This window comes from Opisthocomus hoazin, chromosome 8 (genome assembly GCF_030867145.1).
Source record: "Opisthocomus hoazin isolate bOpiHoa1 chromosome 8, bOpiHoa1.hap1, whole genome shotgun sequence".
Taxonomy (NCBI): Eukaryota; Metazoa; Chordata; class Aves; order Opisthocomiformes; family Opisthocomidae; genus Opisthocomus; species Opisthocomus hoazin.
Window position 1 is genome coordinate 49,693,504 of NC_134421.1, and position 22,581 is coordinate 49,716,084.

The 22,581-nt window shown below is 37.9% G+C and overlaps 1 protein-coding gene across 11 annotated transcripts in view; it reads right to left on the minus strand.

Moving 5' to 3' along the window:
• Positions 1 to 405: 405 nt before the first annotated feature.
• The window catches only part of POT1 (protection of telomeres 1), an 89,028-nt gene continuing 66,852 nt past the window's right edge, over positions 406 to 22,581 (minus strand). For 8 of the 11 annotated variants that reach the window (XM_075428118.1, XM_075428114.1, XM_075428119.1 and 5 more), the window contains 8 exons: positions 21,275 to 21,319; positions 20,677 to 20,833; positions 16,629 to 16,834; positions 13,377 to 13,512; positions 9,091 to 9,185; positions 7,395 to 7,486; positions 3,389 to 3,494; positions 406 to 2,358 (listed from right to left, as the gene is read on the minus strand). In XM_075428118.1, coding sequence (XP_075284233.1) covers positions 2,246 to 2,358; positions 3,389 to 3,494; positions 7,395 to 7,486; positions 9,091 to 9,185; positions 13,377 to 13,512; positions 16,629 to 16,834; positions 20,677 to 20,833; positions 21,275 to 21,319 — 950 coding nt within the window. In that variant the 3' untranslated portion in view covers positions 406 to 2,245. Of the gene's footprint in view, positions 2,359 to 3,388; positions 3,495 to 6,571; positions 6,670 to 7,394; positions 7,487 to 9,090; positions 9,186 to 13,376; positions 13,513 to 16,628; positions 16,835 to 20,676; positions 20,834 to 21,274; positions 21,320 to 22,581 lie in introns of those variants that run through there. The other 3 variants (XM_075428120.1, XR_012764727.1, XM_075428122.1) reach the window with 3 other exon arrangements.

Sequence of the window (22,581 nt, forward strand, 5' to 3'; positions counted from 1 at the left end):
GACATAGCAATCTCAAGATTTCCGTTCACTGGTCAGCTATTCACAGGTCTCAGCGTTGACCAGGATAAGTAATTAAAGGTCCGAGTCGCATCTCAGTGACTTCCATTGCTCCACATAAAGATTACCAATGAGACACAAACATTTTCAATGTCTGTGCACAAATTCCTTTCTATACTGTGATCTTTAGTATTGCTGAATACATAATTTTTCATTACTAATTAAAATTATTTCTATGAGTTATATTTAGAAAGAGAATTAAATGTGTATGTTTCAATCCAGTAAACAGTACAAACATTCACTTGGAGCATTTTCTTGGATGAAGGTTACTTCATGATGACAAAGTTTTCACAGTCTTATGAACTAGGAACCAGAAGTCAAATACAAAAATCCCTCAATATGGAAAACTCTTTATTAAACATTTTAATACAATATTCAACAGTACAAAAATCAAGTGATGTATATACAGAGTTTTCTGTCAGGGACCTCAGACAAGGGATGTAGTGAAACTGATTTAGTTTACACTGAAGTTCAAAACATATTCATACATATTACTTTACAAAGACTTCTTTAGAAAAAATGTGCAACATCAATATCTATCAGTTGTTAACAAAAATCTAAAAATAAAAACATTTCCTTCCATTTTTTTCACATGCTATATACAAGAAAAGTAAAAAAGGTTACCTTCAATTTAACCCCTAACTTCTGAAATCATTTGCATATGGTCAGTGTCTAAAGTTTTATAATAGCGTTTTAATAACAGGTTATAACTATTTTTCGCTTATGCGTTTATTCACAGGTTCAGGCAAGCTTCCATAAGCCAGTACTCCTCTTTGGTAAACTGCTTGTTCAATTCCAAAGTTCTTTTTTTTCCTACTTTTTAAAGGAAATATCCACTAACCACTTTTAATATTGGCTTTCTCTATACACTTATCAACAACGAACATAGCCTCCTGGTTCATGACAAATAAACCCAGAATATTTTTTAATGTACCAGAAAATTATCAGAAGATATTTAGATGAAATTTTAAATGACAAATTGCATAATCTACTAAGCAGCCCTGAAAAATTGAAAATTAAAATGTCATCTACTGTCAAAATAATAATCTACGTCCAAGTCTTCCATCTTGCTTCCGAACTCCCTTAAAAAACAGCTGTTGTAAATATTAATTTTGCTCTGATGGAAGGCATTTGATTTGACAGGAATTTCTACATTAATCATCATTGAAGAAACATGTCCTGAATTAGTCCTACGGACTTCTGAATGCAAAGTAAAACCACTAAGTATTTTTTCTAGCCCAGAACTATTTTCAAGCCATGATTCACTAGATCAGATCTGTACCTCTAAATTTAGTCATACAATCTGATTATGTAAGATAGAAATGGCAGATCCGGGCAGTGTGATCTGACAGTAAAATTTAGCCAGATACGTGAGAGCCTTTGAAAACAAAGACCCAGCTAACAATCATGCTAACAACTTTGGTACTCAATAGGGCCACCTTAAAAATCATTACAATCTAGTGAATGTCAACAATCATTGTACAATTTTATACTGCCTTACTCTTCATGGCTTGACTTCAATTTTAGTGATAACCATTACACAGCCACATTCATAACTCTATCAAAATCTATAGTAACTGGTACACATAGCAGTTAACTCAGTATGATTAACAAGAAGAGTTCTGCCTAAATGTACATATCAGTGCAAAATCAAAGAAATCTCTAAAAACAGACAACCTCCCTGGTCAAACTGGCTGAGAATGGTAACATAAGATTGCACAAAGTAGTCTGAGAGAAAGTTTACTGAAGAGCTGCTTTTCCCTATCTCTGCTGGCATTGTTTATTTTAATACAGAAATGAACAAAGCAGCATCATTCTGACTATATTCTGAGTAAAACTCACCAGTTCAGACTAACCTCATCACTGCCTTTTTGAAGGACAGATGGGTACTAGATTGCTTCCATCAGCCCGATCCAAGCAGCCTCCGGTGAAAAGCTTAGCACCTCCACTTGCACTCAGATCATAAGGCTGTATGCCAGGAAAGTACTAAATGCATCAAAGCATAATTCCCATTCACATCAATATACAAACTAAAACTTCATACATACAGACTGAATTCCTAAGAAAGGAACAAAGGTGGGTTTTTTTGGTTGTTTTTTTTTTTTTTTTTTTTTTAAATACAGTCTCCAATTCCAGAAAATCCCAAAATTTGATTCTTACTGGATTACTTCCCATCAGCAACACATCACTATACAACATCTTCTGCAACTGTAGTGTCAAAAATTTGGTAATAAACTTGATGTTTCACTGCATCTCTGACATTATAGGACTTGATGAAGCATTCCAGCCATGGCAAGTCATCTACAAACAAAATCCATATTATTATTTAATACTAATTTCTTAACTTTTATAGGAGAGAAGTGTAACTTGAGCAGGATTTTAACTCGGCTATCTAAATGTATACAACAGTTAATAGGGAGAAAAATGAATTACTAATTCTGAAATTCCAAATTGTATCTTAAAAGTTTCCTGCACCATCTGAAATGGTGTTCAGCAACAATCTTCCAAGCCTCACCCTCCCCGCCCCGGCGCCTCTCTGAAAAACTTGGTACCAGTAGTTGTACCACAGCATAGCACATATAGAGACTTCCCAATGATAAAAACTCATCTCCATGTATCTCAGTGAGGTAATTTCAGCAGACTGAACGGGAACATCCTTTACACCCTCCACAACAGGGCCACTTTTTGTAAGCATGGCAAAGACTCCAGCGTGGTTGTGGTGGTCACTGACAGCTATGTACTTAGAGGGAGTATGCTATCCAGAGGTCAGAGCTGCGGCAGAGACATACAGCGACCTTGGCCATGTGTACTTTAGGCAGAGCTACTTTCTGCCACAACAGAAATACTGCACAAAATCCTCTGTGACTGGATTAAGATTTTGCTCAATTTCCATTGATTTTTCCTGTAGCAAGGGATGCTCTAAATCAGCATGTACACTCAGAAGTAGAATCTCATCCAAAGCATGTGCCATACGCTGAATTCCCTTTCAGTTCTCCCTAACGTGCTGTGACATTCAGTACAAGGGTGTTCTGGTTAACTTCCATGTGAATACAGATGACATGCTAGTGCCTGCATAGACGTGACTGTGTTCACACATCACTGCATGCTACATGAGAATTTACTGAACCATTACTTCTTTCTGAAAAGGGAGCTTGACTATTAAAGAAATGTATCAAAACAAATTAATTGGAACTCTCCTTACAGACTCCTGCATTTCTCTGTTCTGAGTTTTGCCTATGCATAAACTGAATTCTGAGACTCTGCAGATGCAATACCAGATTGAAAGACCCTTTCCCTTCCCATCCCCCTTTTAAAATAGTGACAAGCTGACCTAATTTTCTTTCTGGAGGACAGAGCGTATTCATGGTCATCTGCATCTTTTGCTGAAGAAAATTATTAGTTAAGATTTCAGAGGCAGGAATTTGGAAAAACTTCTCCTGGAAGAGAACAGAAAAGTATGAGGTGTTGGCAGATAGGCAAGAAATCATTAGCCAGAACCCTGACTGCATGTTCTTTTATCATTTAAGAAACTTAAAATTATCCAGACAGGTAACACAACAGAAGAACAATATTATTTCCAAAAATGTTCAGATACCGAAAAAAACCAAAATGTCTGAAAAAATTAATAGTTTGTATTTCAGTACCCCTGAGTACTCAGAGACTACAGCCATTCAGAAAGCACACATGTAGGTCTGCATATATAAATATACATAGCAGATATTCCTCATACACCTCCATAACCGGATAATGTTATGGTCAGAAGGGATGGTCACTTCTCCTCAACAGTCCCTCAGTGCAGTGAGCAGAACATTTTGAGAGGCACAAAGCCACTTGAAAACAAGGGGGCACTGCAACCTGGCTTCGTACAACTGGAACTCCCTCAGTTTGAGTTTCATTATTTGATAGTTTTAGAATCTACGGAGAAAAACTTATACTGTGGGATACATTTCTGAATGGAGGAGTAAAATGAAGAATGGAACACTGAAATGTTAAATAAACCCTTCCTGTGTATTTTTAAACCATGTAGATGAAGCATGATCGACAAAATTTTATTCTTTCCAAGTTTGTACCTGATTTTGTATCTGTAAAGGCTCATCATCTTATACCTTCTCAAAGTGAGCTAAAGTTTTTGATGGCAATTTCTCCTTTTTGTTAAAAGATACAAATACAGCATAATCTCTCTTTGTATAATTTTTGTATATGTTTAATGGAAGTGATCAGAAGTTAGCGGATAATCCAGTAGCAAAATTGACACAGATAAACACTTTTTCCTCTCACTCTTTGAATTCTTCTTCTGACTATAAAACTTCTTGACTTTTTCCTTCAATGACTTCTCCTATAAAAGGGGAGGAAAGAAAAGAACTGAGGGCGTTCCTACACAAGTGGGACTGGAAGCTAGTGTAAAGTTGCACTTCAAAGTAGCCCAGTTCCTTCTCAAGTGGTGCTGAAGGACCCAAGTTTAGGCTTTGAAGCTATTGGCTTGTCTTTGAAGTAGCATCAGCAGGAATGCTAGCAGCTGGCACTTTGGAAGAAATTGTGGGTTTTATTCTTGCAGCTAAAGTTGTAGTACTGGGCAGTATCTGATAAGAATCTGAGCTACGCTGAAGTAGAGATTTTGAGAATTCTGCATCAAGAGATGGTTTAAAATCTTTTTCCCCACTGTCCTTTTGCAGTTTAGTTTCTCAGCGTAAAAAGGAAAAAGGACAGTAGCAGGAGAAGATGACTAGCTGAAATGGGGATTGCAGTCTTTGACCTCCTTCGCTGATAGTTTGCTGTGTATGTTAAGAAAACACACTTATATTTCTCTCAATATAACAAGTCTTAAAATTAAACAAGGAAGAGTATTGCCTTCAAAGTCCAATTCAAGGTCATTTAGTACAATGGTGGAAAAAAAAGTAGGAAAAAAAATCACCCTACTAAATTGTTTCTCTGTCCCATTTTGCACAAAGTTATAACTCTGAAGTGCCACTACACTGACTCTTTTACACTTAGGTAGACAGATTACTCCAAATGTGAGATCCTGATATTCACAGCTATGAATTGCTGAAATAAGAAAATACACAAATGCACTTTCAGAAGAACAAAGGTACAATGTAATACCATTCTATTTTAGATTATAATTCTCGTCTTTACCAAGTTTTCTTGCTTTTTCACAATTTTCCCTTTTCAAAATGATTGACATACCTTCTCAAAATTTAGGGTAGTAATTAAAACAGGTGCATGCATGTGCATACAAAAACCAAACCGAAACAAACAAAAAACCCAAAAGGTACAACAAAAGGAAAAAAACCCACAAAGTATGTAGCAACAGCTATTTCTACTGCATACAAAAATACATGTAAAGGAGTAAATTCTCTAAGGAGGATGCTAGACATATCAAATTCATCTCCAGCCCTAAACTGGAGATGTAGGAAGCAATGACCAGCTCTTGTCAGTCAGAAATCCTCCACCTTCAGCATCACGTAAAATTCTTACTCAAACCACCTTTGTGCTTCAAATTTCTAATCTAATAATAAAGCTTATGAATCAGAGTAAAAAGGAAAGAAATAAAAAAAATCCTGAAGAGTAATTGGTAGTTTACTGTCAAAATGGGAGATGTCCAAAGTGGATTCTGCAGGGGGTTGTCCCAAGTTTGGCAATTTTGAGAATTTTCATTAGTGACACGCTTTGTGGAATAGCAAATAGGCCCACTATGTTTACAGACAAAACTAAGCTGTGGGAACTGCAAACATACAACAGTAAAGAATTAGAACTAATTTTTTATGAACTTGAGAGCTAGTAGGACAAAAAAACCCCAACCCCTCACACTTTCAACTAGATACATGTATAAAATACTACTTTTAAGCAAGCCAAATCAACTGCTCAAAAAAGGAATAAGTAAAAATTTAGTAAGCCAAGGTTCTGCTCAGAGATGAAGGGATTATACTATGAATCAGTAAGCAAGAAATCAAGTGATCACCATACTGGTTTATACATATAGAAACATTATCTAGCAATGCCTCATGCTAGGGTACTGTTTTAGAACTTCAAGGAAGATGTGGACCACCTGGGAAGAATGTAGAAAAACAACAGTGAGGATGGTCAGAGTTTTCAAAGAACTCTGATACGGAGGAAAAAAACCCCTGTGTTATCAAAAAAACCCCTCTTATACAGAAAAAGATAGAATGAATGGTGTTTTTTTAGCCTTCAGAAGGTAAACTCATTATGCAGTCTGTAATGACAGGAAAACCATCCATTCTTCAGTGCCTCAGGTAGTAGGAATGGTCTTCAGTTACTTCAGAGAAAACTGAAGACAGGCTAATTCTAAGGATAGCAAAGTAGTTGAATGAACTGCTTCTGGAATCAAAGACAAACATCAGCAACAGCTGAGTCCTATCTAGGTTCAGGGGAAGCAAGGCCTCTTCTACCTCATGGTCATATGAAATAAAAATCAAGAATTACTGAATGGATAGATTCTACTGAGAGTTAAAAAATGAGGTAACGAGATTTTGAACTAATCCAGAAGTTACCTGCATAAATCCTGAAACACTCCTATCATTCACACAGGATTCAGGCTGCCTAATTTAACATTGCCAATAAAAGAGAAATTCAGCCATGGAAATGTATAAAAGTCTGTGGAAAAAACAAACAATCTGTCTAAAAGCTTCAGTTTTGTCTTTATGCTTTAATATTCTGTAGTCTGATCTTTTATTGAGAAATTACTAAAAATTCCATTCTGTGCATCTTCATTTACGCACAGTATTAAAAACATTACAGTACTTCTAACTGTCCCCAGAAAACACTGCAGGTAACATAGAATGAGTATTTCTATACAGAATCACAGAATGGTAGGGGTTGGAAGGGACCTCTGTGGGTCATCTAGTCCAACCCCCTGCCGAAGCAGGGTCGCCTACAGCAGGCTGCACAGGACCTTGTCCAGGCTGGTCTTGAATATCTCCAGAGAAGGAGACTCCACAACCTCCCTGAGCAGCCTGTTCCAGTGCTCCGTCACCCTCAGCGGGAAGAATTTCTTCCTCATGTTCAGACGGAACTTCCTATGCTTCAATTTGTGCCCATTGCCCCTTGTCCTGTCGCTGGGCACCACTGAAAAGAGTTTAGCCCCATCGTCTTGACGCCCACCCTTGAGATATTTATAAACATTTATTAGGTCCCCTCGCAACCTTCTCTTCTTCAGGCTGAACAAGTCCAGCTCCCTCAGCCTGTCCTCATAGGAGAGATGCTCCAGTCCCCTCATCATCCTCATAGCCCTCCGCTGGACTCTCTCCAGTATTTGCTATTTTGAAAACAAATAAAATCCAGACCCACATAATTTCTATAGTTTACCTAGATTTACTTACATAATCAAAAAGGTATGCATTTAGTGCTCCTGTTCCATCAACCAGTGTAAACCTCATAACAAAAACATACTGGAGTGGCTCAATACCTAAAACTGATGGAAAAAAAAAACTTGATCTGTTTCTTAGAGCTAATATGCAAGACAAACCCCAACAACTCAAGCTGACAATATGCCTCCTTTAATAGTAACTGACTTTGAATACTGTAAGTAAAAGTATAAATTGATAGGTCAAATAATAGAGGCTCTGAATAGCAAAATGTGGTTTATATTTAAGAGTGCATTGCAGTTTCCCTAGAAACACTTTAATAGATGAGTCTATAAAAATGCAAAAAGATTTTTAAGTACTAATCCTCATCCTCGAAAAAGAGATGCTAATATTTGCTTAGATCTTAGATCCTACCTTGGTAGGATCCTCCTACTCCTGTTCTTTTATCCATGGAATATTAAAGGATACTTGCTCTTAATGCAGTGGTAATAAGATAGCATTCCACCTGAAAACGTATCTTCTGAGGAAAACAATTTGTTTCATATGATGTAGTAAAAGCTACCAGGCAAAGTCTTATTCAGAAAAACTTTGCTGGCAGTTCTGAAAATATTCTACCATAAGTAAATTACTATAGTCATTCTTTCACTAGCAGCAGTAACTGTTATGCTACAAACATAAAATATCTTAAACACACAAAGTTATTGCAACTCTGCATCAGTCTTCTCCGGGTACATTTACTGAAACTGGCTAGTCATTTTATGTTCAATTGATCTGATATACTTCCAGGTTATCATTTAGCTTGAAAATACAGATGATAAAAGAAGAATAATTTAAATGCCAGAAAGCATTTAGTGAATATTGTTTTCATTTTGAGAATTAAATGTCAATCACAGGTACTATAACACTGTCAGTTGTATATTGCTTTACATTAACTTAGTAGAATATAATTGACAGTTTATTTAATAGTAGCTCTGTATTGCTTGAATAGTTTTTTTCTTTTGTAAAGTCTTTACCAAGCTTAGGTACTGCCAGATATTCCAACTAAATGTATTAGAACATGAATTGATAAAGATGAAAATACTCTTTTTCTTTAATGTGGTGTGAAGTTTTAAGCTCCATTTTACCTCCAGCATTTGAATGTGTTGACTACATAAAGTAACACAAGAAACACACAAAGCATAGAACACACATGTATGTTATGGTATAATTCCTTTAATTTGAATATTATTTCTTGGAGACTCTCTGGAATAAGCTTAGCATTGATAAGGCTTAAAGAAGAGAAACGCCCAACTTGCACTAGTCATCAAATAAGACTCTCTCTAGTTCAAGTCAGAAAAACTGTATTTTCAAAAAGAAAAGCAAGACTAACTTCTAGGAGTGCAAGATGTACACAGTTTAAAAATGACATCTGCAAAGATAAAAAAGCCCAAAAATTCATCACATCTGTACTATGATAGGTGTTACTAGTGACACCTATGGTAGAAAAAACTATTCAACATATAAAATCCTTTCATTCATACTGTAATTTACTTTTAAAAGTATGTTATTTCAACTGGTAAAAGTTGAACAGATTTTACAGCTTTATACTCAAGCATAACCATAAATTACATGCTTTCTGTACTAAACTACAACCCAGAAACCAAACTATTTCACATAAATGCTTCAGAATCAAGGCACAGAACTTTTTCAGGACAATATCATGTCAGCTGACCTTGTGCTATTTCAGTTGGTTCCCATGATGGTCGTTGTTCTGCTGCAATGGAACTTAGACTCTTGATAGGCTTTGGAGTTGAACACTGCTTGCACCTAGCATTTAAAACAAGATACTGAGATGAACCAAACACTGATTTATTTAGACTAGAAGCTTTCTGCACAGGAAAAAAAAAAAATCTGATTTCCTTATTCAGTGGGAGTGCAAAAATATTTCTACTGCTGTTTAAAATAACTATTTTACCAAATACACAAGCTTTAGACCACAACAAAACTCTTTAATACTGCTTTTGAATTATCCCTGAGAAGAAATAAATCATTATGGTCTGGAAAAGACCACCTCAGTGAATAGAAAGGAAGAAAACTGTACATCAAGGCTGAAAGAGTTGGAGTTGTTCAGCCTGGAGAACAGCAGACTCTTTGGAGACCTTATTGCAGCCTTTCAATACATAAAGAGGGCTTATAAGAAAGACAGAGACTTTTTACCAAGGCCCATACTGACAGGACATGGGACAATGGTTTAAACAAGGTTGATTTAGATTGTACGTAAGGCAGAAATCATAGAATCATAGATTGGAAAAGACCTCTAAGATCATCAAGTCCAAACATCAACCCAACACCACCATGCCTACTAAACCATGTCCCGAAGTGCCATATCCACATATTTTTTGAACGCCTCCAGGGATGGTGACTCCACCACCTCCCTGGGCAGCCTGTTCCAATGCCTGACCACTCTCTCAATAAAGAAATTTATCGTAGTATCTATTCTAAAGCTCCCCTAACGCAACTTGAGGCCATTGCCTGTTTTCCTATCGCTAGTTACCTGGGAGAAGAGACCAACACCTGCCTTACTACAACCTCCTTTCAGGTGATTGTAGAGAGCAATAAGGTCACCCCTCAGCCTCCTCTTCTCCAGACTAAACAACCCCAGTTCCTTCAGATGCTCCTCGTAAGACTTGTTCCCTAGACCCCTCACCAGCCTCGTTGTCCTTCTCTGGGCACGCTCCAGCAACTCAGTGTCTTTCTTGGCCCAAAACTGAACACAGTACTCCAGATGTGGCCTCACCAGTTTCAAATATAGGGGTACAATCACCTCCCTACTCCTGCTGGCCACACTATTCCTGATACAAGTCAGGATGCCGTTGGCCTTCTTGGCCACCTGGGCACACTGCTGGCTCATGTTCAGCTGGCTGTTGACCAGCACCCCAAGATCTTTTTGCAATGGGCAGCTTTCCAGCCACTCTTCCCCAAGCCTGTAATGTTGCATGGGGTTGTTGTGACCCAAGTGCAGGACCCGGCACTTGGCCTTGTTGAACCTCATACAGTTGGCCTTGGCCCATCGATCCTGTCTGTCCAGATCCCTCTGCAGAGCCTTCCTACCCTCCAGCAGATCTACACTACCATCAGCTTGGTGTCATCTGCAAACTTACTGAGGGAGCACTCAATCCCCTCATCCAGATCATTGATAAAGATGTTAAACAAGACCAGACCCCAAACTGAGCCCTGGGGAACACCGCTTGTGACCAGCCGCCAGCTGAATTTAACTCCATTCACCACCACTCTGTTCTTGGCCATTCAGCCAGTTCTTTATCCAGCAGCATACACCCATCCAAACCATGGGCAGATAGTTTCTCCAGGAGGATACTGTGGGGAACAGTGTCAAAGGACTTACTAAACTCCAGGTAGACAACATCCACAGCCTTTCCCTCATCCACTAGGTGGGTCACGTGGTAAATTCTTTACAATGAGGGTGGTGAAACACTAGAACAGGTTGCCCAGAGAAGTTGTGGGTGCCCAGTCACTGGAACTGCTCAAGGCCAGGTGGCACAGGGCTTTGAGAAACATGGTCTAGTGAAACATGTCCCTGCTCACTGCAGAGGAGTTGGACTAGATGACCTTTAAATGTCCCTTCCAGCCTAAATCATTCTATGATTCTAAGATCACTACATTGATAAACATATATTCATATGTTACTGCTAGAATATATTCATGTCAGTACTTTGTTGTTTAGCAACGCAAACAACATCCCACTTTGTAAAAGCAGGATTGAATCTGAGGTTGCTCTAAAAATGCAACAGGGTTAGACGAGAAATTTGACTTTACCTATGTTAAAAAATATTGACTCTGAGTTATCAAAACAATGTCTTACATGTGACATAGTCAGCAAATTCTGCAAGTGGATGAAAATATTGAAGAACTGTTTTCAAAGTTGTTCTCATTTGCCTCAAGAAATAAAATTACAAAACAACTGTTTTTTCCAAGTTAAGCTTCTGTGCTAGTATACTACAGTTAGAAATTAAAATAGACATTATCTTTTAGAATTACACGCACAACATGTTATAAAAATCAATAGCACCATTTCTGCTCAAGTGATGTATAACCAAGCTCAATGAAGTTACTTTTTTCCTTTTAAAAAACACCCAAACTCCAATAAAGTAACTTAGCTCTGAATTTTGGTTTTTATATGCAAGTATGTGTGTGTTTATTTTTTTGTATATATATATGAATAGACATGCATATGCACACACACACATTTACACAGGTAATCAAGCTCATTCCTACAGCAAAAATATCTTTGCTTTTGATTCTACCATACAGAATCTTTTTTAGAATTTGCTAAGTATATGCAACTGATAAAAAAGCATGTGGAACAAAGCTCTGAAATGTCAACATCCTTGTGAGGTTCCTTCCTAAATATCCTATAAGCAATCATGGAATATCTTATGAAGCACTGACTTTTACGACACAGTCTTTGTTAAACAGAGAACTATGTCTGAAGATGAGTTGTGCGTAGCTGGGGAAATACACAGATTATGAAAGTGCAAGGGGAAATACTTTGTACTGGTGAAGATCCACTCCCAGCAGGAATACCCACATACTGCCTTTATTTAAAAAAAGCTGTGGACAGCCGTATCTGGAAAGGTCAAAACAATATATGACAAAGAGAAATAATTACCTGTATTCATTTTATCAGGCCCTTATGGGAAACCTTAGGGTTCATGTGAAACATGCAATATTTCTGCAATGGAATTTTTTACTGCCTACAGGACTGAAGTAGTGCAACACAGCACTCCGCTTGAAGTTATTAGGAATGCTGAGAGGGATGACTCAATAGCTTGCGTGAAGCAGACTGGTATTTCTGAGCTTGGTAACTGCATGCTGCTCGGTAACTCATGCTGCATTTGGGTGTGGCACTTTGGGATATGGGTTAGTAGGCATGGTGGTGTTGGGTGGATCGTTGGACTTCATGATCTTAGAGGTCTTTTCCAACCTATGACACTACGATTCTGCTGTGCAGTACTGGGAGAACATACTGCTGCTGGATCTCATGGAGCAGGAACACAGTCTCCCATGGCATAGCACAGATCATAGAATCATACAATCATTAAGGTTGGAAAAGACCTCCAAGATCATCAAGTCCAACCATCAACCCAATACCACCATGCCTATGAAACCATATCCCAAAGTGCCACATCTACACATTTTTTGAACACCTCCAGGGATGGCGACTCCACCACCTCCCTGGGCAGCCTGTTCCAATGTCTGACCAAATACCAGACCTAGATGTGTGTACTGTGTTCTACAGCCTTGGAACTGTGGAATTCAGAAACCCATTGAAGCTGTCTCTGCAGTGACTTGACAACCACAAACAGGTAAGCCACTTTGCAGCGTTGCAGATCTCTGTAAATGGCAAATGGTGAGGAAAGGCTGTCCAAAATCCCTTATTTGTTCCAAAACCCAAGCTTTCCCAATACTAGGAAAGACACAGAGAATGAGACGAGGATTGACAGCCTGAAATTATTCACTGGGTCTCTATTTAAATATTATTTATGTACAAAAAACCAGCATAGTTTTGAAGCAATGTTTTGACTTAGTCTAATGAGTGGGACCAGAAAATAGTATTTTTCTGGCCAGAAAAAGGAAGCTCTAGACTAAAACAGGAAGATTTAGGCATTTTGCAGCCTAAAGAGTCTCGTGTATACTTCTGTCTCTGTAGTATACTGACCTACCCACACACCACAGGCAAGACTGAACCTGGGTGCTGTGTGATTAAGAGCATAAGATTTACAGAGCAAGATAAAGCCCAACTGCAGTTGAGTTATTTGACACAAGGTAGCAGCATGGCATTTCATCCCTGATCTCAGTACTGCTAATCATGTTACATATTTTGCATCAAAGAATCCTTGGGTAGGTTATCCCTTGAGCACTGTGGTTTGAATTACTAAAGAAAATTTTATCTATCTATTACTACAACTACTAAAATCTCAACAAACACTTTTAACCTACCCATAATATTTTATGTTCCCTTGTAAAAGAAAAGGAGTTGAAAGATCTAATAATTCAAGATCATCTTCTGTGGATCTCACAGGAATAACACATTTAAATCTTTTTGTAAGCTTCCAGACTTCTTTTAGTGTCCCACCTATTAAAAACACAAAAACATGGTTTTTTAAACTGTAATTGAGAATAAATTGAACAACTTGAATTCCTTCGCTGATCAGATGTTGATTTTAGGACCTTCAATACAAACGGATACCCACTATGGAAAACTGAAAAAATGGTCCATAACCTCCTCACTCTTACTCAACAACAGACTCAATAAAGAATCAAAGATGGACATTTATAAAAGTAGATGCCTTAATATCTTCCTCATAGCTATATCGGTGTCCTGGTTTTGGCTACGATAGAGTTAATTTTCACCAGAACCTGGGAAGGGACACAGCAGGGCCCAAACTACCCAAAAAGGCTATTCGATATCATGTGACATCATGCTCAGTGTATAGCTGGGGGAGCTGGCTGTGGCAGGTTAAGTGCTCCTCGGGGGCAAGCTGGGCACTGAGCAGTGAGCAAATTCCACTGTGTATCCCTGGCTTTGTATATTCTTTTTATCAGTATAATTGTTATTTTTCTCCTGCTTTGCTGTTCTGTTGAACTATCTTTATCCTACCCCAGGAGTTTTGCCTCTTTTTTTCCCCATTGTCCTCCCCACTCCACTGGGCAGAGGAGTGAGCGAGCGGCCGCGTGGTTCTTTGCTGTTGGCTGGGACTAAACCACAACACACTGTAACCATGAAGTTGTATTAGTTAGCATCATTTTCATATAATTAATCCTAAGATTTTACTAGCAGTTTTCTTGGGGGGACATATGAAAAAAAAAATGACTAAACTGACTTTTTGAAATTTCTCCTAAGTAACTTCCTTTTCAGCTTTTAAGTGGCAAAAATCTATTAATATTCAACCAGCAGTTTATGAAAAAGTAGTTATTCTATCATGTCCTAAGTGATGTGAGGTGGAAAATGCAGAACCACCAAACTTCATGCTAACTTGAGTGCTACTAAATTGGGCCCATGCTAGTAACACAGCAGAAATATAATATATTACAGCTGGAACCCTGAGATTTTCCAGTTCCAGTGACAAGAAAATTTATTATAAATCATGGGATAAGCTGCCTTCAGTCTCTGTAGTATGGACTGCAGAACTGATTACGGCATCTTTCTGACATTTCACCAACGCACTACAAATGTGGTAAATTTATTAATTTAACACACAGAGAAGAGTTATTTGGAAACAGTTCGATAAATATATATGATTTAATCAGGTTGGGAACACAACAAAAAAAAGTGAGCAAATTGTTTTAAAACAAATATATTCTAGAACTGTGTCGTTTTCCACTAACTGTAACTAAGATGTTTCAAAGACTTTATGACAAGTAATTACAACACTGGATTGTAAAATATTTATTGTATATACTTGTTACCTTTATTGCAGAGGTAACCAGAGAAAAAAATAAAATCAATAAAAATGCATTATTCCTCGTGATAGAAAAAAGCACAATAATATGAAACCTCCCCTAGTAAAAAAAAAAAAAAAGAAAACAGAGCCACAGATATTTGAAATAGCTTCCTGAAAGGTCAGAAAACAAAGGTCCTCCAAGTACAGTAACACAGATAAAGTCTCTCATACACATTTGAACTCTGATTCAAGGCATTAACATAGGAAATTCAGGGTAGTTATAACTGTCATTGCTAAAAGGTCTCCAGAATTTCAACTTCACTGTAATACGAAGTTACATTGAGAAAATGTATTCTAGCTTCTCAGAAACTGGCATAAAACACTGAGAATTACCAGAGGCTGACAATGATATGAATCACAGTGATTTCATGTGAAATAATGAGGATATGCAAGGAGCATTAAGTCTACTTGTTAACTGTAACATTTTGCTCTTGAGTTCAACTAATCTGTAGCAATGGTTACAGATTCCCTTTACTCCCTGCAGATGGTCACGTAAAATTCTGTCCATTATCTAACTATTTCCTCAATTCCAGTCCAACAGGTGCCAAACACTCAAAAAGAAGTCCTTGCTTCAGCATAATGATTATGGGAAAGAACAGAGTATCGTGTTGTAGAAGAGTACATTGCTGTGTTTAACAAATAGAATCTAGACCACATCTGTCTAATGAGTGTCATAATGTGTTTGGCCTTTGAGGGTACTCTGTATCTGAAAAAGTGCTGGGAATATTTCTAGAGGGACTTCAAAAATCTCCACCTCCAAAAACCTTAAAGACAAAAATTAAAACAGCATGTAGCTTCGGCAAGGTTCATGATCAATGTGCTGGGAAAAAAGTGCCAAAACACTGATTATGCCTTTTCCTTGTGCTCCAACATGAAGCACATTTATCCACATACACACACACTTAGCTGCTGGCACTTTAATATCTTAAAAAAAGATTTGCCAAGTTATATTGTTCAGCTATTTTAAGAAAACAGTAGAAATTGATTCTTTTTTCTTTTATTTTCACACAGATAAGGTTAGGTTGAAAAAAAAAAATCCAGTTTGGAACATGTCAGAAATAAAGCAGCTATCAGAACTAGTTCAATATAAAACAAAACAGAAAAAAGAAGGGGTTTGGTCACTGACCCTCACACAAAGGACCATCTGACTTACATTTGCTTATTCACACCAGTACATGAGCACAATTGAAGACTGTTTTAATTCTGAATGGTATTGCATGCAATTATTTCTTTCATTCTATTCAAAACATTCCTTATTAGTATTGCTAAACTGCTTTGTTTAAAGTTCAGTGGCTATTTCTCTTCCCTAAGGAAATCTGATAAACACTAAACCAAAAAAAGCCTCATGCTGCGAGAAGCTCTATCGATCTGAAACAACACTGACATCCAGAGGCTAACAAAGTTAATTGTAGATTGTATTATCAGAAGCCTTCCAAAACTTTTTCACATCAAGACTAAAGATAGGTTTTTTTAGAAGAGTCAGTGAGTTCAAATCAGAACTGAAAAATCATTAAGCAGAGCTAGAACCGCTCCCCCCCCCATTAGATGATAATTTTAGCAGAATCAACAATAAACTTCCTGGTATAGTTTTAAAATAGACAGAAGCGCCTTACAAGACCTTCACAGATGACTTTTTCCTGTTTGCACAACAGTAACTTAAAGTTCCAGCTGAGTTTTTCTTTTCTTTGAAGATGCCTTTATGATCATCACCACTCACACTGAACACAACTTCAAAAATTTATCTTACCTTCTATCATAAGCAAAGTGTCTTCAGGCTGTTGAAGCATTTCGTCATGCTTTACAAAATGGATAGCTATTTTCCTTTCTTTATGGTCTTGTGTAGTCCACATTACAGAATCATACCAAGATGTATTTTGTAATTCTAAGTTTGGAGCAGTACAGGCAGAGCTTTGTAAATTTAAGTCAAAGTCATCTCCGTCTGGAACTTCTCTCCTAAAACCATTTCCAAAATGAATAAGTAAATTCTAACAGCTTCTCCTTAGGCAATTTAGCAACAAGGATGACAGTACTCTGAATAAATGTTAAAATATAGTCATGAGAGTTAAAGTACATACAGGAAAAATAACTTTGTTTTTATATCAGTCTAAACATTTAGAGTTGTATAGCAAACTATAACAAGATAATTAATTTACATTTTAACAAATATGCTAAGTAATCTAATCTTTCCCAGGAACAGAGGCAGCCTAGTGGCTTCATCCACACTTAGGTAAATCCATGGAAAAACAAATATATCAGCTGCATTCATATAATTTAAAGTTTTATGTTCTAGCCTATTTTACTTTGCATATTTTGAGGGAGAAAAAAGAAAAAAGGGCAGGAGCAGAATAGCTTCACATACGTACTGTAAAGGGAAAAAACTGCAGCTCTGAACCACACAGTTTCTTTCCCGTCCTGCCAGAGCACACCATTTGTGCATTTCCAGTTGTCATCCACAGAGAAGTAATGCAGGCCATTCAAATTTTACCAATATTACCAACAACAGGCAAAAGGCCAGTGGTTGGCACACAAATTAAAAACGCATTAGAATGTTGTCTCCTAAGCAAGACAGACCTGCTGGCTTCAGGTGGAATATGAACTGGGACAAAAAGGACAATGAAAAAAAAAAAAAGGTAAAAGCTTCAGCTATCTCATAAAACACTGAAAAAAAGTAGCTGCCAAGCTTCAGAGTGGAGTTAAAGAAAAAATACCATCAACTCCTGCAGATTATTCTGAAGCTTTCGCTTTCAAACCCAAGAGCAGCTGCTTCCACCCGTGAACAGAAGAATTCCTGCCTATGAAACCAAACTTTGATATTCTTCTGCTACGACTGCAGAATTGGCACACAAGAGGTCTTCCTGAACCTGAACTTTCATTTCACAAACACAGTGCTGTTCACATGAACTCTTTCCACTTGTGTCCCTGGATTACTATTTTCAATGCAAAAGCAACGGACCTAATTTAACAGGTCATCTTGCCACATACACCCATTGAACTCTTCCAGCCTCTACAGCCTGCCTCTAGATTTCTTGCAGCGACAGGAAAGAAATGAAGTGTTTTTGAACTAAGCTAAACACAATGGTTGAAATATCTGTAACATGGATACAAGAACAAAACTATATCAATATTTTGCTATTTACAGAGAAGCTTCCAGTCGAAGTCTAAAAAACAAAAATAGAGCTCTCACAAGGCTTCTGTACCCCAAGCATTATATGCATCTTACTGCATAAAGTGTTAAAGGATCAAATTTGTGCTGAACTTTCTTCGGTCAGGCTCTTCAGCATATGCTAAAACACGAAACAACTTCTGCCACAACAAAACACGTAGGAGAGAAGGATGCCCCGAAATCAAGTTTCCTTCCTGGGGGCCTCTTAACTCACCCCATCCAGGCTACAGTATAGGTCAGCTATATTTCCCTGATTCCTTCCACTTGATGCACACAGTTGAGAAAAGAGAAGCTAAATTTCTGGGAAAGCACTGCACGTAGTCCCGTCATTGCAGCAGGATGGTGGTAGTAGCAGTAGTAGGAAATATGCTAACTAAAGCGTCACAAATCTATCTGGTTAAAAGTCTGCCCTAATTCTGTGGCAAGGAGAAGACAGCAATACGTGAAACAGGAGGAGACTCAAATGAACAGAAATGAAGACATTAACAAGTCAGGAATACATAAAAAAGGCTATAGTAGTCATGCAAAATTGTGGCATAATGGTAAAGTTCGTAATGAACAAATAAAATTCTACCAATTTTATCTATTTGTTTACTATACAGAGGTGGCAAATATAACAAAAAACTGACAAAAGTGCAATAATCTCCCTTTTTATACTTGGTAATAAAGACCATGTGCTTGTATGTTGTGAAGATAATGAAGTGCTTTCTCTTACATTAGCAACCAAGACAATGTCCAAATGGATGCTGGTGACAAGTGGTGTCCCTCAGGGGTCCATACTGGGACCAGTGCCGTTTAAAATTTTCATCAATGACTTAGTGATATCGAGTGCAACCTCAGCAACTTTGCAGATGACACCAAGCTTAGTGGTGCAGTGGACACACCAGATGGACAGGATGCCATCCAGAGAGACATTGACAAGCTCAAGAAGTGGGCCTATGTGAACCTCATGAGGTTCAACAAGGCCAAGTGAAAGGTCCTGCAAGTGGGTCACAGCAACCCCCGCTATCAACACAGGCTGGGGGATGAAGGGATTGAAAGCAGCCCTGCCGAGAAGGACTTAGGGGTGCTGGTGAATGAAAAGCTGGACACGAGCTGACAATGTGCACCTGCAGCCCAGAAGGCCGATCGTATCCTGGGCTGCGTCAAAAGAAGTGTGGCCAGCAGGGTGAGGGAGATGATTCTGCCCCTCTGCTCTGCTCTCATGAGAACTCTCCTGGAGTCCTGTGTCCAGCTCTGGAGCCCTCAGCACAGGAAACACATGGACTTGTTGGAGTGAGTCCAGAGGAGGGACACAAAGATGATCCAAGGGCTGGAGCACCTCTCCTAGGAGCAAAGGCTGAGAGATTTGGGGCTGTTCAGCCTGGAGAAGAGAAGGCTGTGGGGAGACCTTATAGCAGCCTTCCAGTACCTGAAGGGGCCTATAGGAAATATGGGGAAAGTATTCTCAGCAGGGCTTGTAGCAATAGGACAAGGAGTAATGGCTTTAAACTAAGGGAGGGTAGATTTAGACTGGATATGAGGAAGAAATTTTTTATCATAAGGGTGGTGAAACACTGGAACAGGTTGCCCAGAGAGGTAGTGAAGGCCCCATCCCTGGAAACATTCAAGGCCAGGTTGGATGGGGGTCTGAGCAACCTGATCTAGTTAAAGATATCCCTGCTCACTGCAGGGGAGTTGGGCTAGATGACCTCTATAGGTCCCTTCCAACCCAAAGCATTCTCTGATTCTATGAATGTTATCACGTCCGACAAGGCTGTAAGCATGATGCTTTGCATCCAAAAGCTGTAAGAGAAGGATAGTAGGGGCATTTTCTTGTCTCAGTGATGTTTATATCTAATAAATCTTGATTGTGCAAAAAGTTTCAAAAGGTTAGGAGAATGCTAAACATGCCATTGTTTAAAGAAAGAAATAGTTTACACCAGTAACAAAAAAGCTGTCTGCTCAGGACTGATGCTAGGCTACGTCAGACAGAAAAAAGTGATACGGGATTCAGATGATCATGAACAGCACTGTAATGCATGTCACTCAGTATTTTAACCCAAAGTGGGCCATTTCAAACAAACTTTCTTTCATTTTTAGATGAAATGGCGTACATTTATTTGACTGAGCATTATTTCATACAATTACAAATGGCATTAAAGGGGAAATAACAATGATAAAATGGTCAGCGAACTGACTCAGGTGAGAAAACAGACAAAAATACCAAGGTGAATGGTGTTTCCCTGATATTTTTGGATGAAGAAAAGATGTCGTCTCTGGAAGATGCAATTTAGTCAAAAATATTTTATTCATTCGACATTGTCACACCTTTTTGCACATCCTATTTTAAAAATGCAAGGTAGAAACAGGTACTTAAATACAACTTTGGTACTGGAAAAATGCACGGCTAAATTTGAAAATAAACAAAAATTGTTTTGAAAGCACTCAAAGGATTCTGTAAATGGAACTCATCTGATGATTTAAAATTTTCCTACCTATTATCAGTGAGTTTCAAATCTTTGCTCAAAATGAAATACCTTTACGTTCAGCTCATTTTACACAAAAAAAGTGGATGAAGATACACTGAAAATCTAGGCATTCAAAACATATAGAAGAACTCCTAAGTACTTTTACTGTGTGAAACACTTACAAATTGTTGCATTTGGAACAATGAAGTTTAACAGACTGATAGAGCTTCTGGGGTTTATAACTTCTCAGCTTTGCTCTAATGCGATACTGTTGAGGAGCCGTGCTGTTCAGAATGGTTTTCAGTTCTGTGTTACTCAAATCCTGATGATCTGTTAATACTGCAAAATAACAACACACACGAAAAAAAACCCATCCATACCTATTAAACACCATAATATTTGGAATATGGGAAATTGCCATTGCAGGTATGCATTTTCCCTTAATTCCCAGCTTTCTCTGTCCTCCCCAGCTGCAGCCTCAGTTTTATCAGTACAAAATGCAGATACAGTCCTTCGGATAAATCACAACAGGCTGTGGGAACATGGTGTACTTCAGCACACAGAAATTCAACATGTAGAAAAAAACAAATCAAAGTAGAATACGCTGTATTCCTTTAAAAATGGAATAAACCCAATGCAACATTTATAAACTTCTACGCTTACTTACCATACTAAGAGCTATTCTAAAAGATATTATTCCAACCTTTAAGCTGAGGTCTCAAAAACATTTTTGTTCTTTAGTAAAAATAAAATTCACCTTCAGGTGAAAATGTTTCCTACCTGTAACAGATAACTGCTGACATCTCTGTAAGTGGGATTCAAGATCTAAAATCAAGCAGAATTTCCTAATTATTTTCCTCCCTTCTTTTCTCCTTTATCATGTGGACACACAAAACAGACAGATAGACAGACAGATGCACACACAAAACAAAAAAGCTGAACAAAGGAAAATGGAAGTCCTAATGATACATGAAAACAATATAGCAAAAGGAAAAAACAACGTAAGCAGGAGACAAACATCAGATATCAAGAGTTAATATATTTGAGGAGAAATTAGTGCCTACATTAAATAGCAATGACCAGCAAAATGAACACTTTTCAAATGTATACTGTGAATGGTACTGCTGACATAAACAATATTCATACCTCTGTAATCTTTCTGGACAAGAGCACAAATACATTATTCTTAAAAAAAATGTGGACTGCCTGATCCCTCCTCTGAACAATCTCTACTACACATACACAATGCAGTAAATCTGCATAAAATTCTAAATGTGCCATGTTTTGGTCTAGACATGAAGCATTTATTTATTCTTGACTTTTGCACACTTATAGAAATATTCTGTCACAGTATGTTACTAATGGCTAAGTAACATAACATTGTAAAAGCTAGAGGGGTAGTGAAGGCCCCATCCCTGGAAACATTCAAGACCAGGTTGGACAGGGCTCTGAGCAACCTGCTCTAGTTAGCGGTGTCCCTGCTCGCTGCTGGGGTGTTGGACTAGATGACCTCTAGGGGTCCCTTGCGACCCAAAACTTTCTATGAGTCTATGATCCTATGATTCTATGCAGACTATGTCCAACTAGCTTTAGGGTTTTATTCACTTTTAGTTATTCTTATTCTGGGCTAAAAATGCCATTAAAAGAATAATATAGGCAGTTCTACAGATCCGATAAGATACTACTTTTCTATGCAGCTGCACCTTGCAACTCTGACACTGACACAACTTTCCATCCAACAGCTTTAGAAGGGCTCCCCAACAAGCAGCTGTTCAGTGTGTTTTCAGTGCTTGTTTCTGAGAAGTCCCCCTTTAGAGAGAGGGAGTTCTGTCACTCTGTTTTATGATCTAATATAGTATGATTAAGAACACCATCTTTGTTTACTTTATTCACTACCTCCTATGAAAGTATTTTTCCATGTATAAGAAAGGCTTGTGCTGCGAGATAGAAGGACAGGGTAATGTCAATTTCCAGTCTCATAATTCAAAAGAATTCTCTAAGGTTTTGCATGTGAAAATAACATTTTACACTTAAGAGAAGCAATAACTGTGACATTATCTTGACCATATATATGTTATAAAAAAGAG